Source organism: Heloderma suspectum, chromosome 7, assembly GCF_057233095.1.
Source record: "Heloderma suspectum isolate Gila_16-S chromosome 7, 16-S_ref, whole genome shotgun sequence".
Lineage (NCBI taxonomy): Eukaryota > Metazoa > Chordata > Lepidosauria > Squamata > Helodermatidae > Heloderma > Heloderma suspectum.
The window spans coordinates 42,055,325-42,075,295 of record NC_139464.1 but is presented as its reverse complement, the minus strand read 5'-3'; the positions used below and the strand labels follow the sequence as shown (position 1 = coordinate 42,075,295).

Here is a 19,971-nt window from a genome sequence, read left to right as displayed (position 1 = left end):
CTTTCCCAACTTGGTGTTCTCCAGATGTTATGGATGACCACTCCCAGCATTCCTGACCATTGGCCATGCTGGCTGGGGCTGATGTGAGTTGAAGTCCAAGACATCTGCAGGGCGCCAGGTTGGAGAAAGCTGCTCTAGACCAATCCAGGAGCAGAGCAGATAACAGTGTCCCTTTCAGGGAGTCAGAGTTTCTCTCGCCACAGTGTTCTCATCTTCCCACAGTCAGCTGGTTTGATGGCTTATCCTTATCCCTCCAAACTGCTGTGTATTTAACAACTATCATATCTGAAAATATTGGACATCCCCCCACCCACGAGGGCTTTCCTTATCTTTCAACGACAGTGCATATCCATTACCCATAACATTTTCCCACATAATTAAATTACAGCACTCCAGTAATTTTAAGTTCCTATCAGTCTTAAGGTGTCTCCTTATAAATATTGAGCAGACACTAAAGGTGAGATTTTTGGGCTGTGTTTAGGATTATAAATCCTCCATGACTTCTAGATGGCTAATACTAAAGGATTGCCTACTTTCTTTAAGGTCAACTCTATCTTATGGTACCATAATAAATAATTCAGAGGAAAGGAGTTTTTTTTTTTACAACCTAGTGTCCCAGTTCTGTGCTTTTATCAGTAACCAGCATTCCCTTGCTGCTGCTAAGTGTGATGAAAGGTAGTAAAGTACACAATTTTGTACAGTTAATCGCCTGCTCTTGACTGTATTTTGTAAAGATGCCAGTTCTGCTTGCCTTTTTTCCCCTCCTAGCCCAAATGAACTCGGTAATATATTGTTGCCAGGTTGTCAGTTTACAATGATCAGTATAGATAGGAAGAACCATAAATAAGAAAAAATATATATTTGGCGGAACAACTATCTTTTCTGTACAGATTCTTCCAAACTGTTAAATTAGTCCAGAACAGAATCTTGTTCTGAATTTCCTTAATAACTTTAACATAATTATCCTCAAACATCCTACTCAGAGAATCAGAAGTATGTATTTCTAGAGATTTAATGGCAGCCAACTAGGGCTGTCCAATCTGCAGAAGATAATCTACTTGTGACCCGCCCCCCCTAAACAAGGTGAGGGGAGTGAGGAGTTGAGAGAGGGCTTCCTCAATGGTGGCCCTCCCAGGAGACCTGTGATTAACCCCCACTATGACCATTTTAAAATGTAAGAGCACAGTCCTATGCATGTTTAGATTGAAAAAAGGCCTACAACTCCCAGCATTCTCCAGCCAGTCCTGCTGTCTTTTTTTGGTCTAAACATGCATAGGGTTGTGCCCTTAAAGGCCTTTTTCTTTACATGAGCATTTGGTGCCTGACTTGTTGGTTTTGGTGTTTTTAAGATAGATTGTTTTTGTTGTGTTTTAATTGTCTTAGTGTGATAGTATGATTTTATGGTTATTTAATTGGTACTTATTAATATTGGAATCCACTCTGTGCTCCTCTTGGAGGAAGGGTAGGGTATAAGAATTCTAAATAAATAAATAAGCTTCGCAAGGAATTTCAGTAAGTAGAAAACTTCATCATTTGTCTTTCCAAATTTAGTGCCAGAATTTTAGTGTGTGTGTGTGTGTGTGTGTTTTTAAGAATTGGTCTCATAACAAGACCCTTCACTGAAAATATGAAGTAATAGATCAGGGTAGAGATTTATTTTATCTATTTGATCCTTAAATAAAATACCTTTAATTCTCAAAGTTTGCTTTAGCCAATGTTGACTTGAAGGCTGTTGTGAAGAACAGACTAGGCCACCCCTGCCTAGTTCGTCTTTGTTAAAGAAGTGCTTCTGAGAGGGATCTTTTTACTCAGATCTTACAGTGCAGTTTATTGCATAAACATAACTACCACATTTTCCTGCTAGATTGACAGTGCAGTCCTGTGAATGTCTACCTGAGAAGTAAGTTGCACTGAGTTCAGTCGGACTTACTCCTAGTTAAATGTACATAGAGGGCAGTCTACATTTCCCAATACCTATCAACAAAGATGACCACTCCAAGTACTCATTCACCTTTTCTGCATCCAAAAAGAGGCAAAAAAAAAGAGTTTTTAATGTATAATGTTTACTAATTGCTTATAGTAGCAATGTTTTCTATTTGCTATGAATCTTGTTTGGTCCATATTAATGAAACTACCTATTAATGTATTTAGTTCATATTTACTTGGAAGTGGTTTTCAGTGGAGCTGACACCCTGGGAAGTGTGATTAGGATTGCAACCTCAATCTTGCAGACAACACTGTTATTCAGATCTTAATGTTAAAAAATGAGTGATAAGACCAAGGCATTACTAAGTGGTTGCCCCCCACCGCTACCCCTTTGGAACTATTTTTTTTAAAAATAGTGTTTCTTCATTTAACAAAACAAACCTTCAAAATCAATATCTTGCCAATCTTTATCAAAAGAATTTCAGTACAGAATAAATGGTATTGATATTGACTAAGGCATGGGCATTGAACCTCTTTCCACCTAAGGGCTGAATTCAATTTCAGAAGAGCCCTTGGGGGCCACATTCAAGTGGTGGTTGGGGCCAAAGGGAAAAAGGACAGGGCCCAAAATACCAGCATGCTTTAGCTTAAAGCTCTTCCTGCCAGTAACTAAGCTTTAGGAGAGGCATTTCAGCCTTTTCGAATGGGGGAAAAAGTAGCACAAAAGCCAGGAAACCACCAAATGTAGTAGACAGGGGAAAGCGGGTGGAGCCAGGGGAAATGGACGTGGTCCTCTAGGGAACCCTGAAGAGCAGGATTTGGCCCACAGGCCTGAGGTTCAACACCTCGGTGCTAGGGCATAAGCCTTCCTGAACACAATGGCTCTTTCTGCAGAGTAAATACATATAGAATTATGCTGCAAATTTGATAAAGCACATGTGCCACTTCTCTACTGGACTTTGTCAAACTGTTCATCCCAGCAGTCTTGAAGACCATGTATGAGTCCATTCCATAAAGTATTTGGGATTGTTTCTTCCCAAGAATGATATTTCCCCTTAATCATAACATGATTCATTTTAGCTGTCCAAAAGGATTAGTGAAACAATCAAAAAAGTTTTTTAGGACCCTCCAGGGAGTCCATTCCATCCAGGGCATTTATTATTATTTTTAGCTCAATACCAGCTTTTCTCACTTCTTCTCTGGTAAATAGTGCTCCTGGTTCTCCAATGTACTCCACTTGTACTTTTAGGAATATACTATTTTACCTCAAAAATAATACAGTTTGTACAGATGATTATAAAATCGACAGGCTCTTTATGTATGTTCAATAGTCAACCTCTCCATTTTTAAATAATGAGGTCAATCTCTCCCCGCTCTCCTTTTTGCTGCTCTGTTTGCTAAGATTTTATCAGCTTTGTTCCCCTTCTCAAACCTCTTTAGCCCTTTTCCCCATGATGTGGAAACCTGCATGATCAAGGGTTTCAAATCACAGGATAAGCATAAGTGCACACAGCAGGTTCTTCTTTATAGATGTTCCCCCCAAGTGCACAGATGGGGTGTGTGGGAACAATGCCTGGGGTGAGCCAGTAGGCATGCCCCCACTCAACCTGCCACCCCACTCAACCTGCCATGTGATTATAGTCGTGTGGAGGAGAATGGCCCATAAGGTCTTTTGTTTCAAACTTTTCCAATGGTAAGGTTATGTTATGTTGTTAAGGTTATGTTAAGAGGGAAATGTCTTGTATACCTCTTATAAACTTGTGCAATTTTTCTAAATCCCTTATTTCTCTCTCTCTCTCTCTCTCTCTCTCTCTCTCAAAAATGAACAAAAAACACAAACACCTCTGCTTCCTGATTTCTTTTTTCACTTAAATAAGATGAAAGTTTAATAAATGTTCTTATCAACATTGCCTTCTCTGCATCCCAGATAATAATTTGATTCATCCATTGTATGTAGTTAACTCTAAAATACCATTGCATTTTGTCTTTGCTAATATTCTTAACAATAGAGCAATAGGGTATTTTGGTGGTGATTCTATACACCAGCCTTCCCCAAGGAGTTGCTTCCAGATGTGTTGGACTTCAACTCATATCAGCCTCAGTCAGCATAGTCAGGAATGCCATACACACTTACCAGGGAGTAAGTCCCATTGCATTCAGTGGGACTGACTTATGAATAGACATACATAGGTTTGCATTGGGGGAGAGGGCCATAGTTCAGTGGTAGAGCATCTGCTTTGCATGCAGAAGGTCTCAGGTTCAATCCCCAGCATCTCTTGGTAGGGCCAGGAAAGAACCCTGCCTGAAACCCTGGAGAGCTGCTGCCAGTCAGTGCTGACAATACTGGGCTAGATGAACTAATGGCCTGACTCAGTATAAGGCAGCTTCCTATGTTCCATTATCAATCTCCAAGGCTGAAACTGAGTGGTACCCCCAGCATTCCATTATATTGCTACCGGCAGAAGATCTGCCTGAGGCACTGACCTGATTTGCAGGGTTGCAGGGTGGTTATTAAACCACGGTAGCGTTTACACTTTGCGTACTGCCCAATTTACATAAATACCCTCACTGGGTGTGGCTTGTTGTGACATCTGGGCCTGGCGAGGTTGAGGTGTTAACAAACTATGCAGAATTGATGGGATATTGTGGGGTTCTGGGGTGGTTTGTTAACCACCCCAACCACCCACCCTCGCCTGCTTTGGATGTCACGACAAGCCGTGCTCGGTGAGGGTAGTTATTTGAATTGGCTGGCACATGACTGGCACACGCAGGATGATTAATAAGCCACCATGGTATATTAACCACCCTGCGATTGTGTGGACCAACTCACTATCTTAACATCTACTATTTCTGCTAAAATACCTGGTGTAAAGGGGAAAAAAGGTAGTCAATATGTGAATATGAGTCATGCAGAGAGGAATAAAAGATGCAGTCTACAGTCAATGGATAATAATATCTCCACAAATCAATAAGCTAAAAAAGCTTGACATTCTTCAAAAATACTTTCGGAAACACAACAGCCAGAGAGAGGCCACATTTCGATTTATCCAAACTAGGCTGTATTATACCATTGAAATCCTCTAGTAAAGTCATCTCAACCTCAACAAAATTACATTGAAACACAACAAGAAGGATTTTTGTGTGTGCCCATGATTAGGGACATAAATACATCCTAAGGTGATGTTTTTATCTATGTATGTGCCTTTTCCAAAGAGTTTATTCGCATCTATAACAGTATCTTGAACACCCCCCCATTTGATAAGTATCATTTTTAATAATTGTTGCAGTCCTCCCTTTTATTAATCTGGGCACAAAAGCTGCTCCTAACATTAATACACCAATGTGTTCTGATCGGCGCTGGAGAGAGATCTGAGCAACTGCTAGATTGTATATGTTCAAAATATGGGGGAACAGCCATTATTGTTTTCCTGTCACAGCAGCCCTCAGTGCAACCTGAAAACTGTTTTGCATCTAGCAGGAAACCTAATTAACGCTGGCATCCTAAAGTGATATCCCTTCTTGCATCTCATCTTAAGAGTGCAAAATTATGCATATTTGCTCAGAAGTGGGACTTACTCCTAGGTAAACGTGCATAGGATTATACTGTATGGTGACAATCCAATGCTCACTTTCGTGAGAGTAAGTCCCACTGAACTCAATGGAGCTTCCCTGAGTAGGCATGAATAGGATTATGCTTTAAGACTGCTAGAAATGGCAGACGTTTGGGGTGTCTCTACATTAAGCAGAACCCCCGCAAAAATCCACATTCTTTCCGGAACTTCCTGCTTTCAGTTTCTTTGTGGGATTAGGAAGGGCTCCTTTACGCAGCAGACACATGGTTTGAACTGAGGGAGTGCCTTCCTCCCTCCCTGGTATGAGTGCCAAGGAGTGGTGGTGGGGGTGTTCATGTTCTCATAGCTTAACTTCTGCTGTACACTTTTCTTGCAGCCCCCAGGAAACCTCTGACTTGCTTCTGAGTAGACATAAAATGTAAAATTGTGCTATAAGTCTGCAACCATTGGCACACTTACGTGGGAGTAGACCCCATTGAACTTAATGGGACTTACTTCTGAGTAGACATAAGATCACCCTGTAAGTCTGCAACCCTCGGCACACTTACTTGGGAGTAAGCCCTATTGAACTTAATAGGGTGCTCTGAAACAACAGAGGACGTTGCTGCTGAGCTTGGTGGGGTAGGGGATCAGATGTGTCTCCCTTCATTGCAGGGAGGCATTTTACCCTCTTCTCCCTCCAACTGAGAAATGTCCTCAAGCATTTACATGGCAGACACCTGGGAATTGAGGAAAGTCCTTCCTTAGCAAGACTTGAGAGGAGGCAGGAGTTGCAATTGGTGGGCAATTCTTGCCCTCACGCCTGTCAAATCTGCTCCTGCATGCCCCACTCCCATCCTCAATGCCTCCACCATCCTGACTTTGTGCACCCCCAGCAACTGAAAACAAACACCCACAGCAGGCAGACAGAGCGGTTTCTCCCGCTATTGGAGCATTTGATGGGGAGGTCATGGCGCTCTTGTTCTGTGGGCTGGGAAAAATACCACATTTTTTGCGTTTGGGGAAAACATGAGATAGGCTGGGGGAAATGGCAGGAGACACCCTGGAGGGTAATGGTGTCATTACTAAAGAGCCTGCAAACTTCCAATAAAAGCACGATAAAAGCTTTTAGGTGTGATGAACCCCTTGGGCTCCAAACATCATGCCAAACTTTTCTCTCTACTGCCCCCACCTGTTTTGCTTAACATCCAGCCTGAAGAATACTGGAGAACTCAAAAGCTTGCTTACTATTTTTGCAATATTTTTGTTGTTGTTCAGTCATTCAGTCGTGTCCAACTCTTCGTGACCCCATGGACCATAGCACGCCAGGCCTTCCTGTCCTCCGCTCTCTCCCGGAGTGTGCTCAAGTTCATAGCAATATTTTAGTTAGTCCTAATAAAGGTTATTACCCTATTGTGACAGTTGGCTTTTTCCATAATGGACTAACATTAGATTTTCTTCTAATGGGCTACCTACATCTTTTAAAATGACATGTACGGTGCAATCCTATGCATGTTTAGACAGAAAAAAGTCCTACAATTCCCAGCATTCCCCAGCCAGGAGTACTACTGGGGAATGCTGGGAATTGTAGGACTTTTTCCAGTCTAAACATGCATAGGATTGTGTTCTGAGTTACTGTTCTTTCCCCCTTTTCAATATGGGTTTCTTGCAGAAATAAAAAAATCTGCAGTTTCACTTTTCTTTTTTGAAGTCTAAACTGAATAATGAAGTCATTAATTTTCATATTACACAGGAAGTGGGCTAGGAAGAGGAAGCTGCCTCTTGAGGAACATATTAGCACGTTTATCTCCTTTTTAGGGAGTATTGATTCAGATGTCTAATGTATAGGCAAACAAGAGTTCAAAGGGAACAGGGTAAAATCTTTCTGTAAACATTCCAGGGAGCAAAAGATAGTTGAGTCTAGGGAACCAGGTGCATTCAAGATGGCTACAAAATTACTATATACTACGTGAGTATTTGTCTGGTACAGAATCATAGAATCATAGAATAGTAGGGTTGGAAGGGGCCTACAAGGCCATCGAGTCCAACCCCCTGCTCAATGCAGGAATCCAGGTCAGAGCATCCCTGACAGATGGCTGTCCAGCCTCGTCTTCAATGCCTCCAGTGTGGGAGAGCCCACCACCTCCCTAGGTAATTGGTTCCACTGTCATATTGCTCTAACAGTCAGGACCTTTTTCCTGATGTTCAGCCGGAATCTGGCTTCCTGTAACTTGAACCCATTATTTCGTGTCCTGCACTCTGGGATGATCGAGAAGAGATGCTGGCCTTCCTCTCTGTGACAACCTTTCAAGTACTTGAAGAGCGCTATCGTATCTCCCCTCAGTCTTCTCTTCTCAAGGCTAAACATGCCCAGTTCTTTCAGTCTCTCTTCATAGGGCTTTGTTTCCAGTCCCCTGATCATCTTTGTTGCCCTCCTCTGAACCCTCTCCAGTTTGCCTGCATCCTTCTTAAAGTGTGGTGCTCAGAACTGGACAGAGTACTCCAGATGAGGCCTAACCAGTGCTGAGTAGAGGAGAACTAGTACTTCCTGGGATTTAGAAGCTATGCTTCTATTAATGCAGCCCAAAATAGCATTTGCCTCTTTTGCAGCCACATCACATTGTTGGCTCATATTCAGCTTGTGTGTCAGGGTGGACACTGAGCCCATAGAATCCCAGAGTAGTTCTAATTCTGAGGAAGAGGAGTCACTCCTGGGAGAGGAGCACGCTCATTCTTCCCAGGGCCAACAACTGACAGAGATTCCTCCCACCAGCATTCCTAGCTTAGATAGCAGTCCTGGGAGTGACAGAGCATGGGAAGCAGACTTGGTGGACGTGTGATGCCGACGCAGAGAGGGGTGCCGAATGGAGGGTGCAGAAAGGAGGCGTAGTACCCAGTTGGCGCGCAAACAATGGCTGCGCCCAGAGGATCCAAGGGAAAAGGGGAGGGACTCTCCCTAGCCCTTAAGTTCAGGGTCTGCCAGTGATTCCCTTTCAAATGGGGACCAACTGTTCCAACTTAGGGCATAGGTACTCTGCTGCTCATATCTAGTTGCTAACAGTAGAGTTGTTAAGTTGTAAAAGAGGAATAAAGCTTTGAAAAGAATCCCTTTGTCTGTGTCTGGACTTGGCTACTGGATTAGACTGAGAGAGGCCTCCAAGTAGCCCTTGACATTGTGATCGACAACAATTCCTTCTCGCTTGTTGTGTTGTTGAGCCACGTATCCCGCATCTTGTAACTGTGCATTTGGTTTCTTTTTCCTAGGTGCGGAACTGGGCATTTATCCCTATTAAATGTCATTCTGTTGTTTTCTGCCCAGCACTCCAGTCTATCAAGATCACTTTGAATTCTGTTTCTGTCTTCCAAAGTATTAGCTATCCCACCCAATTTTGTGTCATCTGCAAATTTGATCAGCATTCCCTGCACCTCCTCCTTCAAGTCGTTAATAAAAACATTGAAGAGCACTGGGCCCAGGACTGAGCCCAGCGGTACCCCACTCATTACCTCTCCCCAGTTTGAGAAGGTCCCATTGATAAGGACTCTTTGAGTCCAGTTCTGTAGCCAACTGTGGATTCACCTGATAGTTGTTTCATCTAGCCCACTTTGAGCTAGTTTGCTCATCAGGAGATCATGGGGCACTTTGTCAAAAGCTTTGCTGAAGTCGAGGTATATCTAATGTCTACAGCGTTCCCACGGTCTACAAGGGAGGTTACTTGATCAAAAAATGAGATCAGTTTCATCTGGCAGGACTTGTTTTTGACAAATCCATGTTGGCTTTGAGTAATCACAGCATTGTTGTCAAGGTGCTTCCAGATGGATTGCTTTATCATCTGCTCCAGAATTTTCCCAGGAACTGATGTCAGATTGACTGGTCTGTAGTTCCCAGGTTCCTTTTTTTTACACTTTTTGAAGGCAGGGACAACATTAGCCCTCCTCCAGTCATCTGGCACTTCCCCCGTCCTCCATGATTTCTCAAAGAGAATAGACAGCGGTTCTGAGAGTTCTTCTGCCAGTTCCTTTATTACTCTAGGATGCAGTTCATCTGGCCCTGGAGATTTGAACTCATTCAAAGTAATTAGGTGTTCCTTGACCATATGCCTGTCGATCTCAAGCTGCAATCCTGCCCCTTCAGCCTGTACTTTGCCTTTGCCAGGGGGCTCATAGACCCTCTTTTGGGAGAAGACTGAGCCAAAGTAGGAAAGACTGAGCCAAAGCAGGACTTTGGGTAAAACTACCTTAAAACAAGGTAGTTTTAAATTCCTCAGAGTAGTGGGGGAAGAGGTAGCCATGGCTTCTTCTACTCTTTCCTCCCACAGTCCTATTGTCAGCCTGCTGTAACAAGCCAGATTTCTGGTGATATGGTTACATCTATGGGGGTGTCTCCACCAGCGATTTACTCTGAGCTGGCTGCATTTGGAGGTCGTTAGGGATACATGACATCATGTCCATCCAGCAGCCACCCCGGAGCTTATCAGGGAAAAACCGCATTTCCTGAGACTGCTTAAAGTTTGATTCTTTTCCTTAAGTTGGGTTCTCTGTGGTATAGTTGTTGTGTGCTCCAGCCCCGGCATCTACCTGGGGTATGCTAGCTCTGCCCAGGGGTGTGCTTTTCACTGTGCCCCAAGTCAAAGGGTGTTTCCTATCCCTGTGTTTCCTAGCACAGACTAAGTAGTGTCTACTCAGAAGTAACTCCTATTGTGCTCAGTGAGGCTTGTCCCCTGAAAGTGCACTTCAGAATTTAGAGAGTTCCCCCCTCAATCAAAATAGCACATTTTAAAGCACTAATTCCCTAAAGGCTGTAAAGCAGTTTACCAAGCTGCAATTCTCCATTGTTTGGTTTATTGCCTTTGGAAGTAACTAATTCACACCTTTGTTTCCCCTTTTCTGTTTGTCTACTCAGAAGTAACTCCCCTTCTGGTCAATGAGGCTTGTCCCCTGAATGCGCACATCAGAAGTGACTAATTCACACCTTTGTTACAGTGATCCTGCACACCATCGGGTTAGAAAGGCGGCATGTCTTTCCCAGCACAAACCAACTACTGTCTACTCAGAAGTAACTCCCATTGTGCTCAATGAGGCTTGTAATTAAGAAGAAGAAGGGAAGGGAGAGCCTGGAGGGGGAAAATCTCTCTTATTGGTTGAGCAGCCCCTGCCAGTCAGATGACATTCACTCCACCCCCCCCCCCAAAGTATGTTCTGTGAAGCAACTTAGAATGGTGTGATGCACTCGCTCATGGAGCCCTGCCTGGACCAAAACCGACTCCTTGAAAAATGCGGGTAAACCACTCCTCCCATTGTTGTGGAGACACCCTCTACATTTCCTGGGCTGCAACATGGAACCATATTGGGAATGGATATAAAGAAGCTATAGCCAAAAAGTAGTATAGGTTGGCCACTTACACATCTCCCTCGAAGAGATGCATTGCCCCCAAAGAGGACAAAACAGGTGGAGATCTGCATGAAATTTGCACATGCTAATTTATATTTCTAGATGCAAATGTAGATAGCATTCCTATAATTTCAATAGAAATACAATACCTCTTGCCATAGCGGCAAAGAATGTGACCGAGTGACCTGTGTGCCTTGCTCAGTCTGCTGTCCAGGTACACACTGTGGCTGGGCAACTTCAAGGCCCCTGCTGGCTCTCCTTAATATGCTTCCTTCTCTTTAAACCAGACTTGGGCTGGACAGCCCTTCAGGTAGAAGATGACACCTTCAGAAAGAGGACTGTCTTCTGACAGCCCTTCACACAGAGGATCGTCCTCTGTTAGTAGGACACATGGCCACCCTGAAGCAGTGTCATGGATTTGATGTAGTAATAATTAAGACAAGAATCTTCATTATTTTTGCTGCATCAGACTAATGCAACTACCCCACAGCAAGTAATAGATTGAGGTCATTCAACTGAGAGCAGTACTACATAGAATGTCTGATTAAATTATCTCAGGGGTTGCTTCTGGTCTTAACAATCCTTAGATTAACAGAAGTCTGAGAACCTTGTTCAGGATGAGCAACCTTTTTCTGTCAAGGTCTATATTCCCTCAGGGACCAGAACAAAAAGTGGGTTGGTCTGCTTCCTTTTCTCTCCCTCCCTCTTTTCCTTTTCTTTCCCACTGAGTGGGCTGTCAGGGAAGGAACAGATCACTCTTGCCAGAGGGCTGAACTGACCACTTGCAGAGGGCTTTTTAGGCCAAGAGCTGCATAAAATTAGATTGAGGACCTCAGGTTGCCCAGCCCTGCTCTACTTAGGCCAACCAGTTCAGTCACATCCCTGTTGCCTGCTCCCGGCCTCCATGCGTCGGAGGGTGAAAAGGTGAGCTGAGCCTCCTGTATGTGGAACCCTGCATGATCAGGTGTCATGACCCAGGGTTCTGATTCCCACTCCTCAGGAGGAGAAGCCTCTGCTATAGACCTCTGAGACCCAGAAGAGGCTGTGGCCATGGAAGCACCCATCAATGCCCCTCTTGCCTCAGGGCCCTTGGCCCCAGAAGAGCCCCTGGACCAGCCCCCTTGCTCCCAGAGGAGGTCACATTGCCACCTCAGATTCCAAGGACTCCAGTTCTGAAGCTGCCACCACACCTCAGTTGCCTCCATCTCATTCCAGCCAAAAGCTTCAAAAGCAAGCTTGGCCCCATTAAATGAGAAGGCCTCGTGCAGTGAGAGGAGCTAGCAGCCTCTAGGAGCCCAAGTTCTATTTAAGGCTCAGTCTGCCACTTGGAGCCAAGAACAAGCCGAGTTTGTCTGGCTTCCAGCTCAGGCATGCTTGAACTCTCCATGGTGCTATCCACTCCTTGGTTTCTCTAACTGGTATCTGACCTTGGCTTTGTCTGATCTTGCTTCTGGACTCCTCCCTGTGTACCATCCTGGAACTGGATCCTTGCTGTGCCTGATCTTGCCTTTTGGAGCTGACCCCTTGGTTGTTGAGTGTATGCCTGAGAACCTGGGGGCAGCAGTTCCCTCAACTGGGCCAGCCCCTGCACTCAATAGGACCCATGGCCCGACATGGTACATCAGGGTTCTAAATTGTGTGGGGAGCCTACACACAGGCTCTCCACTGCAGACCTTTGCTCTCCAAAACATGGAGATTGGACCCATGCAGCAGAGATGTGATGGAGGGGCAGGGTTAGCTAGTCCCCTCACCCTCATCGTGTGAGGCTCTGGATGTCTGAACAAGGCTTCTGAAGGGCTAGAATGCAGCAGGAGATGATTCCTAAACAACACATTTGCTCAGTCAGAACCTTACTGAACATATATTCTGAGCCAGACAACACCTCCGAGGTCTCAGGCAGAGGTCTTGCCAGCCCACACTTTTAAGATCCTTTTAACTGGTGAGGCCAAGGGCGGAACATGGTAACTGCTGCACGCAAAGCGTGTGCTTGCTCTTTGACTGAGCAGTGGCCCCACTGCTGCCTGAGTCTCCAGGCAGACTTCATCAGGGAATCCCGTATACCCCCTGGAATTCTCTAACCTCCAACTCCTGTGATCAGTAGTCACAGTTGGTGGTTTCATTTTCTAGTTGGGAAAAGACATCATTTAGTTATAGGCTGGAAATTTGAAGGGACATTGAAGCATGAATGTACACTTCAACTGCAATGTAATTTTTTGGGGGGATCAGCGTCTAAGAGTGATGATGATGCCATGGAATGACATCTGCAAATCCAGATAGCCTGCTGGAATTGTACAAAATTACAACAAAAAAGCAAGGAGGGTGTCAATCTACCAAACTTTGTGTGATGATAATTAAAACATAATGCCAATCTTTAAAAACTGGTCATGACTGAAAACATTTTTCTTTTCATTTTTTACTTTGTTGCCATACACCATGAGCCCACATTTATGGAGGCCAGGACAGTAAACCCTTTAGCTCTACTCCCCTGCCTGAAAATTTAATCTCCCTAATTTCAAGGCCAGTGGGGGAAACACTGTTCTTCTATTCCTTGCTCAATGTGTCTGGGCCTGTTCTTTTTCCAGTGGCAGCAGCTTCCTGATCACCTCAGAGCTCATCCATCTCCCAGATGACTGCACCGTGGGTTACATCATTGAGTGCAAGTTAGCGGGTCACCTGGTCCCTAGTGCTCTCTTTCACTCTCATCTGGAGAACCTGCAGCAAATCCAGAATCCCCAGCTCACCAAGCAGGTGAGATGGTGCACGAAGAGAAAAGATGACAGAGGATAGCTGTGCCCATGTTGGAGTGAATTGGGACTTTCCAAATGAACAGTTTTTGTAGCACATAAAATTGCACCTGTGTTACTTATTTGTTGTCCAGAATCCAATCATCTTCCCTTGAAGTTGCACATCTGTCCCACTGATATAGCATTTTCTCAGTTCAATTGGGATGTGTTATATTTTGTACCTGGGGGTAATGCAATCCTTTTCCCAGATGAACTCATTCATTGCTGCTGAGATTGCTCAGGCCAGCCTTACTCTTTTTGCTGCTGCCTGAGGCATGATATCTCCCCATCCATTATATGTGACCAGATAGCCTGCTATTGTCTTTGAATTTTGCAGGACTATCAAAATGCAGCTGGAGTTGTCTGGAGAAGGGAGGGAGAAGGAGGGTCAGGAGAAGGAGAGAGAGAAGATCAGGCAGGAAGGCAGTCATTCACATCTTCTCCTCAGTAACTGTGACACTGATTGAATCAATCATGCATTATTTAGACGAGGCTTTCCCTGACAAATGCATCCCCAGACACTTTTTGGCAATAATAGGCAAGAGGATGAAAAGGCAATTAAGTAGCCAGTAAAAACTTCTGCCAGTCAAAGCAGGAGAAGTGCCTCTTCCTCCCCCTCCCTGGAACAGAAGTGCAGGTGCCAAGAAATTGCCGACCTCTCTCTTGAGGGCAGAGCAAACCACACAGCAGAGTCACATGGTGGAAATCTTGCTGGACTCTACCATTTGAGAATGCAGGTGGTAGATTGCATACTTGAATTCTCCCCTATCAAAATACCTCCCTCAAAACACTTAGCAGCTAACAAGAAATCTAGGTTAGAACATGCCTCCTGGACGTGCTAGCTTTCTATGTGGGGTGTGTGTTGGGGAGGAGGAGTGTTGGTTTTTAAAAATGTGTGTGTGAGCGTGGGGTTTCAAACATGTGATCCTTCACCTGCTTTCGGTCTGAAATGGTACATCCTGGCATCAGCTGCCCCATATGATTCTGCTGGTTGTGTAGCTCAGTCCTTAGTCTCACCCCACCCTTCTGCGGCAATTGCTCAAAGGAAGAAGACAGGATGTGAAGAACCTGGGAACTTGGGTTGGAGACCTGGTTGAAACAGCTTGGGTATTATCATCTGGTCCTATATATCAGTTTGAGAGACAAAGTAGGAAGTTTAGTGGAGTGGTCCTCAGGTGTGAAATCTTGGGAGGGGTTGGCATGAGACAAATGCTGCTCAGAAGCAACAGTCTCTCTTCCTGTGATGCATATAAGGAGTAAAAGGGCAAACATGTTCCCCAGCCAACTCTTTCTTGCTATTATTTAATTGTAGGTCACTCTCAGCTATGGCATTTTTGAGAAGAAGCTCAATACTATCAAGCTGGCTGGTCCTTTCTCCCAGCAAGATGATCCTTCCAGGTGTGTCATAAGACAACAGTTTTGTTTCCCCACCGCAATGTTGGCAATGCTAGGAGGGCTGAAGGATGAGGGTAAGGAGCATGAATGCAGACAAGAAGGGATGGACAAATCTGTAAATGTTGGGTTCTCTCCATTTTTCATTTTCCTAATCTTAAATTTGGTTCATTCTGAACATTTGAAATTTTTTAAAAGAAGACATTCTCATGACAATTCATATGCATCTTTGTGCACATGTCTTGTAATTCCTAATTAGAGGTATAATGGATTTTTTGAACAAATATATACATTTTTGTACACTTTCCCCTCATATGCACAGTTTTTGATTGGAGAACTCTATTGCAAAATTTAGAGAAGTGCAAATTTTGAAGGATAACTGAGTTTTGGTTTGCATATTGATTTGAAAGTGTGAAATTGGGTAAGCTTGCATTAAAATGTGAACTGATCGAATTTCTCCGCCATCCTCAGAGCCAACTGGGGTCATCAACAGAGCTTCAGATAGAGATCATGCAGGGGAAGAACGAAGGCCTGCAATCAGGAAAACTGTATGGCTGGAGCAATGTTGGCTTCATTTCTGCTGTTCATGGTTTGCTATCTTTTATCATCCTTTAAGCTGAGCCTTTATTGCAGTGGCTCGAACTGAAGCCAAACATTCAAGGTTGTTCAGACCCAAGGGGCTGGGCAGATTGTACTTTGGCTGAGGCTCCTGTTCAATCTACACAGGATTAAAGGGCTGGAAGCGTCTGTCTCTAGGCGTTTCGCTGCAGTGCAGTGTGAGAGCATCTGGTGTTGGATGGGGCATTGGGGAACATGCGCTCCTCCTACGCAACCCTTTCCCCCTCTGCAGCAAGAATTCTGTCTTTACATGCCTTCTCTCTCTCTTTTCCAGGTTCCGATCACTTCATTGCCTCATTTATCCAGACACTTCCTGGTGCCCACAGTCAACCATCCAGTGACAAGTGCCTATATCTATGTGCACCAGTTGCTGGGGAACTGTTGCTGGGCAGGAAGATATTGTTGCCCTCATGTCTTGTGTGTGGGTGTCCCGCCGACAGCTTGTCAGCCACTTTGTGAACAGAATCCTGGACTAGATGGACCCTTGGTCTGATCAAGCAGGGCTCTTCCTATGTTCTTATGTTCTTCACTGCTAAGAAGCTCTCATCATAGGTTGATTGGGTGGAGAACCCTCTAAACCAGGGCAAGCCCACAATTTTCCCCAATCCCTGTTCCGTGGAGAACACAGTAGCTATCTGCAGACCTAATGAGGACTGTGTTTATTGATGATTGACAAGGGAAGAGAGGAGATGACAAGTTAAAGTTAGGGGCAAGAGGACGGACTGAGAGCTGTTCTTCAAGTTATGCCAAATGAGATGGGAGGCCATAAATGTGGCTGTCCTTGGGCCAGTTCACACCATGTCCATGTGAAAGCACATCTCCCCTTTCATGTATGATTTGGTGCATCCACTTTGCCTATGCCATCCCTCCCTTTTAATGATGGGTACACACTGATGCTCTGGGTCACATGTGATGGTCTACATGTGTGTGTATATGCAAGCCTGAGACACATGCATTTACTTCTCCAGCTGTAGGTCTCGCATGCTTGGGGAGTTGGATGCTATGTGAATGGGCCCATTTCCCCCCCTACTGTTGCTTCCTGCTCCTCACTTGATCTCCAGTGTGATTGGAAGAAGAAGTGGTAGGAGGAGGAAAAGAATTTCTTTCCAGTCCCAGAGGTGGTGTTCTCAGTCCCTGAACTGATCATATGGCCCAAATGTACAGGAAATGGAGATAAGTCAGACTCACTTCCTGTCAGATATTACACTGGTGTTGAAGCAATTGCACTGGCTACTTATTAGCTACTGAGCATATGTGCTGCTGCTGCTGCATTGTGCCCCCCTCCTTTTTACCATGTTGTGCCCACCTCTTCCCTCATCACATGCCCCCCTTCCCTCATCATGTGCATCCACACCCCTTCCCCTTACTTAATTGCGCCCTTCCCTTTACCACCATTGCCATGTCAGCTCTCTGGAGAGCCACACAGCCAGAAGAAGCAGTTGGCATGGCTCCAATAGCTAAGTTCAAAGTCTTGCTGTTGAGCTAGAAAGCCTTGAACAGCTTGGGACCAGGTTAGCTGGCAGGTCATCTTCTCTGATATGGACCTGTGCAATTGCTAAGATCATCAGACGAGACCTTGCTGGTTGTTCTGTGACCTCCACATTCCCACCTGGCAGCAACCTGGAAGTTGGTCTTCTGGAATGCCCTCCCCCTTGGTATTCAAAAGGTGCCAGCTGTGGCATATTTTAGGCCCCTATTGAAGACCCATCTCTTCATCTAAACCCTTCCTGAATGGTTGTGCTGTCCTGTTAGTCTGCTTATTAATGGTTGTGCTTTTACCTGGGAATTGCCATGCTGGGAGTTACATGACTTTTTTTCTGTCTAAACATGCATAGGATTGTGCTGTTAAACATTTTAACGGATGATTTCTTGTATTTGTAATCCACTTTGGATTACATTCTTGTCTTTGGTACATTGAATGTTTTTGGCTCCTAGCTGTTTAATCTGAAGAAGGAATAAAGAAGGTGGCATACATGTAGTCTAAAAGCACCATCTTATGCATGTTTAGACAGAAAAAGGCCCTACAACTCCCAGGATTCCCTAGCCAGCATGGATAGCTGGGGAATGCTCGTAGCTATAGGACTTTTTTCTGCCTAAACATGCATAGAATTGTGCCCTAAGACACTATGATTACTGCAGGGTTGGGGTTTTTTTTGGACATGGAACATTTCTGTTTTCAAAATGTACCCCAAAATGGTTAAGGTACTTCCAGATCACCCAGAAAGCTGAACTGGGGATAAATGGCTTGGCTTAGTGCTGCTAAGAAGGATTTGGGGGATATTATTGCAGATCATAAGCAGAATAAGATTTAGACATCTGATGTTGCAGTGAAAGAGGCCCAAGCCATTTTTGGAATGCTTTAAACAGAGGAAGTAATGATGACTGTTCTATTTGATTGTAGCAAGGGCCTGAGAAGAAGGTATAAAAATTCATGTAATCTATGAGGTACAACAGAAAAAAGTCTGGGCCTAGAAAATTACTTGGCCTCAAAAAAAAGAAATTAAATGGGGGAAATCTAGCATTTGCCAGGTTTTAAATTGCTGCCATAAAGGTGATGTAGAACACCCAAGCTCCAATGTGGGAAGGATAAGATCAAATTAGTTGTAAGTAGCAGCACCACAGACCAGACTGGATGGCTCCAGTTATTATGTGCATATAGAATTTGCTGCAGAATATGGTAGTCTGTGCAGAATCCTAAGTGCCTCACCTTTGCTACATATGTATCATCCCATGGTCATTTTTCAGCGTAGCCAAGAGATGGGTAGAGCTATGAAGATAAAGGGTGAGTTAGTGGCAGTTTCTGCAGTAATCATAAGGAGGGAGGAAATGAGAGAGAGAGAGAGAGAGAGAGAGAGAGAGAGAGATGTGTGTGTGCTCACTATGGGCTATGGAAGAGGCCAAAAGGTTTTGTTATGGCCTGAGGCAATGACCAGAAGTGGGTTGTTCTTTGTTTTTTTTACATCCCTGGCTCTAGATGCTGCATCCTACTGTCCTTTCTGTGAAGAATTATGGACTATGGCTTTCTTTTCAGTCTCTTCATCCTCCTGAAAACCTGCTCCCAGGGGCTGGGCTTGGGGCTTGGAAAGCATGGGATATGGTGCAGGGGGCTGCAGATGGAGGGGGAAGTTAGAGAAAAAAAACCTTTAGGAAAGTGGAAGAGCAACTTAGGATCCAAGGCACTGACTTGAGAGTTGTAGCCTAGTGAGCTCATCTGACCGAGGATGAGCAGATGACTTATGTAGAAGCAGCTCCCTTGTCAGATGGTGAACGAAGCATCAGCATCCCAGACCACCCAAATGGACCCAAGTCCACTGAGGGGTCACCCTGCCATTTGCCCAAGGCTTATTTTTCACAAGAGATGCCAAATGGGTCCTCCAGCAGAAGAAAGAATGCTAAAGACAGGCTAGACTCCAGGCCAGGTTCCTTTAAGACAGTCTCCCCCAACCTGGCTGCCTCCAGATGTGTTGGACTGCAGCTCCCATCATTTTCCAGTCATTGATCATGCTGGCTAGAGGATGATGGGAGTTGTAGTCCAACACATCTGGAACCCTTGGTTTGGGAAGGTAAGAGATCCCCTCAGTAAAAGGACGAGGCTTGAGGAAGTCTTCAGGGGGCAGTTTTGGTCTGGAGCAACCTACCCCAAACTTGTGCCCTCCAGATCATAGAATCATAGAACAGTAGCGTTGGAAGGGGCCTATAAGACCATCGAGTCCAACCCCCTGCTCAATGCAGGAATGCAGTCAAAACATCCCTGACATATGGCTGTCTAGCTTCATCTTGAATGCCTCCAGTGTGGGAGAGCCCACTAGATATTTTGGACCTCAAGTCCCAGTACTCCTAACCATTGGCCATAGTCCAACACATCTGGAGAGCATCAGGTTAGAGAAGGCTGCTGTAGAGGATGTTGGGATAAGTTCTCTGCCTGGGAGCTGTCCCTTATGCTGCAGAACTTGCATCTGGTTGATGTGCTCTTTGCCTTATGTCACAGTCACACCTCCATGAGGTTTAGCCTGGATGGGTTCTCTGGCTTCAAGACCTCAAGTCACTTCAGCATGTTGCCTTCGCTTGGCCTCTGTGTAGCTCCAGTCAGTCCCCAAACACTGTACCTTGTCCTCTGAGCTTTGGCTGGCCAAGACCAAACAGCTTCCCACTAATCAATAATCTCTGACTTTGCCCCATGAACCTTGTGCCTGGCTTTTGGTTAATAAAGTCCTTTTTCAACAGACAGCAGAGGATTTGGGACAGGGTAATATCATTGGGATGGTGGTGGTGTTGCCATTTCCTAGATGCAACATCGCATCTAGGCAGTTAG

The 19,971-nt window shown here is 44.8% G+C and overlaps 1 protein-coding gene across 2 annotated transcripts in view; it reads left to right on the top strand.

Moving 5' to 3' along the window:
- The window catches only part of MFNG (MFNG O-fucosylpeptide 3-beta-N-acetylglucosaminyltransferase), a 38,929-nt gene extending 22,624 nt beyond the window's left edge, over positions 1 to 16,305 (top strand). Inside the window, exons 6-9 of one of the 2 annotated variants that reach the window (XM_084811744.1) lie at positions 13,449 to 13,614; positions 14,962 to 15,047; positions 15,513 to 15,589; positions 15,934 to 16,305. In XM_084811744.1, coding sequence (XP_084667870.1) covers positions 13,449 to 13,614; positions 14,962 to 15,047; positions 15,513 to 15,546 — 286 coding nt within the window. In that variant the 3' untranslated portion in view covers positions 15,547 to 15,589; positions 15,934 to 16,305. The remainder of the gene's footprint in view (positions 1 to 13,448; positions 13,615 to 14,961; positions 15,048 to 15,512; positions 15,590 to 15,933) is intronic. The other variant, XM_084811745.1, reaches the window with a different exon arrangement.
- The last annotated feature ends 3,666 nt before the right edge of the window (positions 16,306 to 19,971 follow it).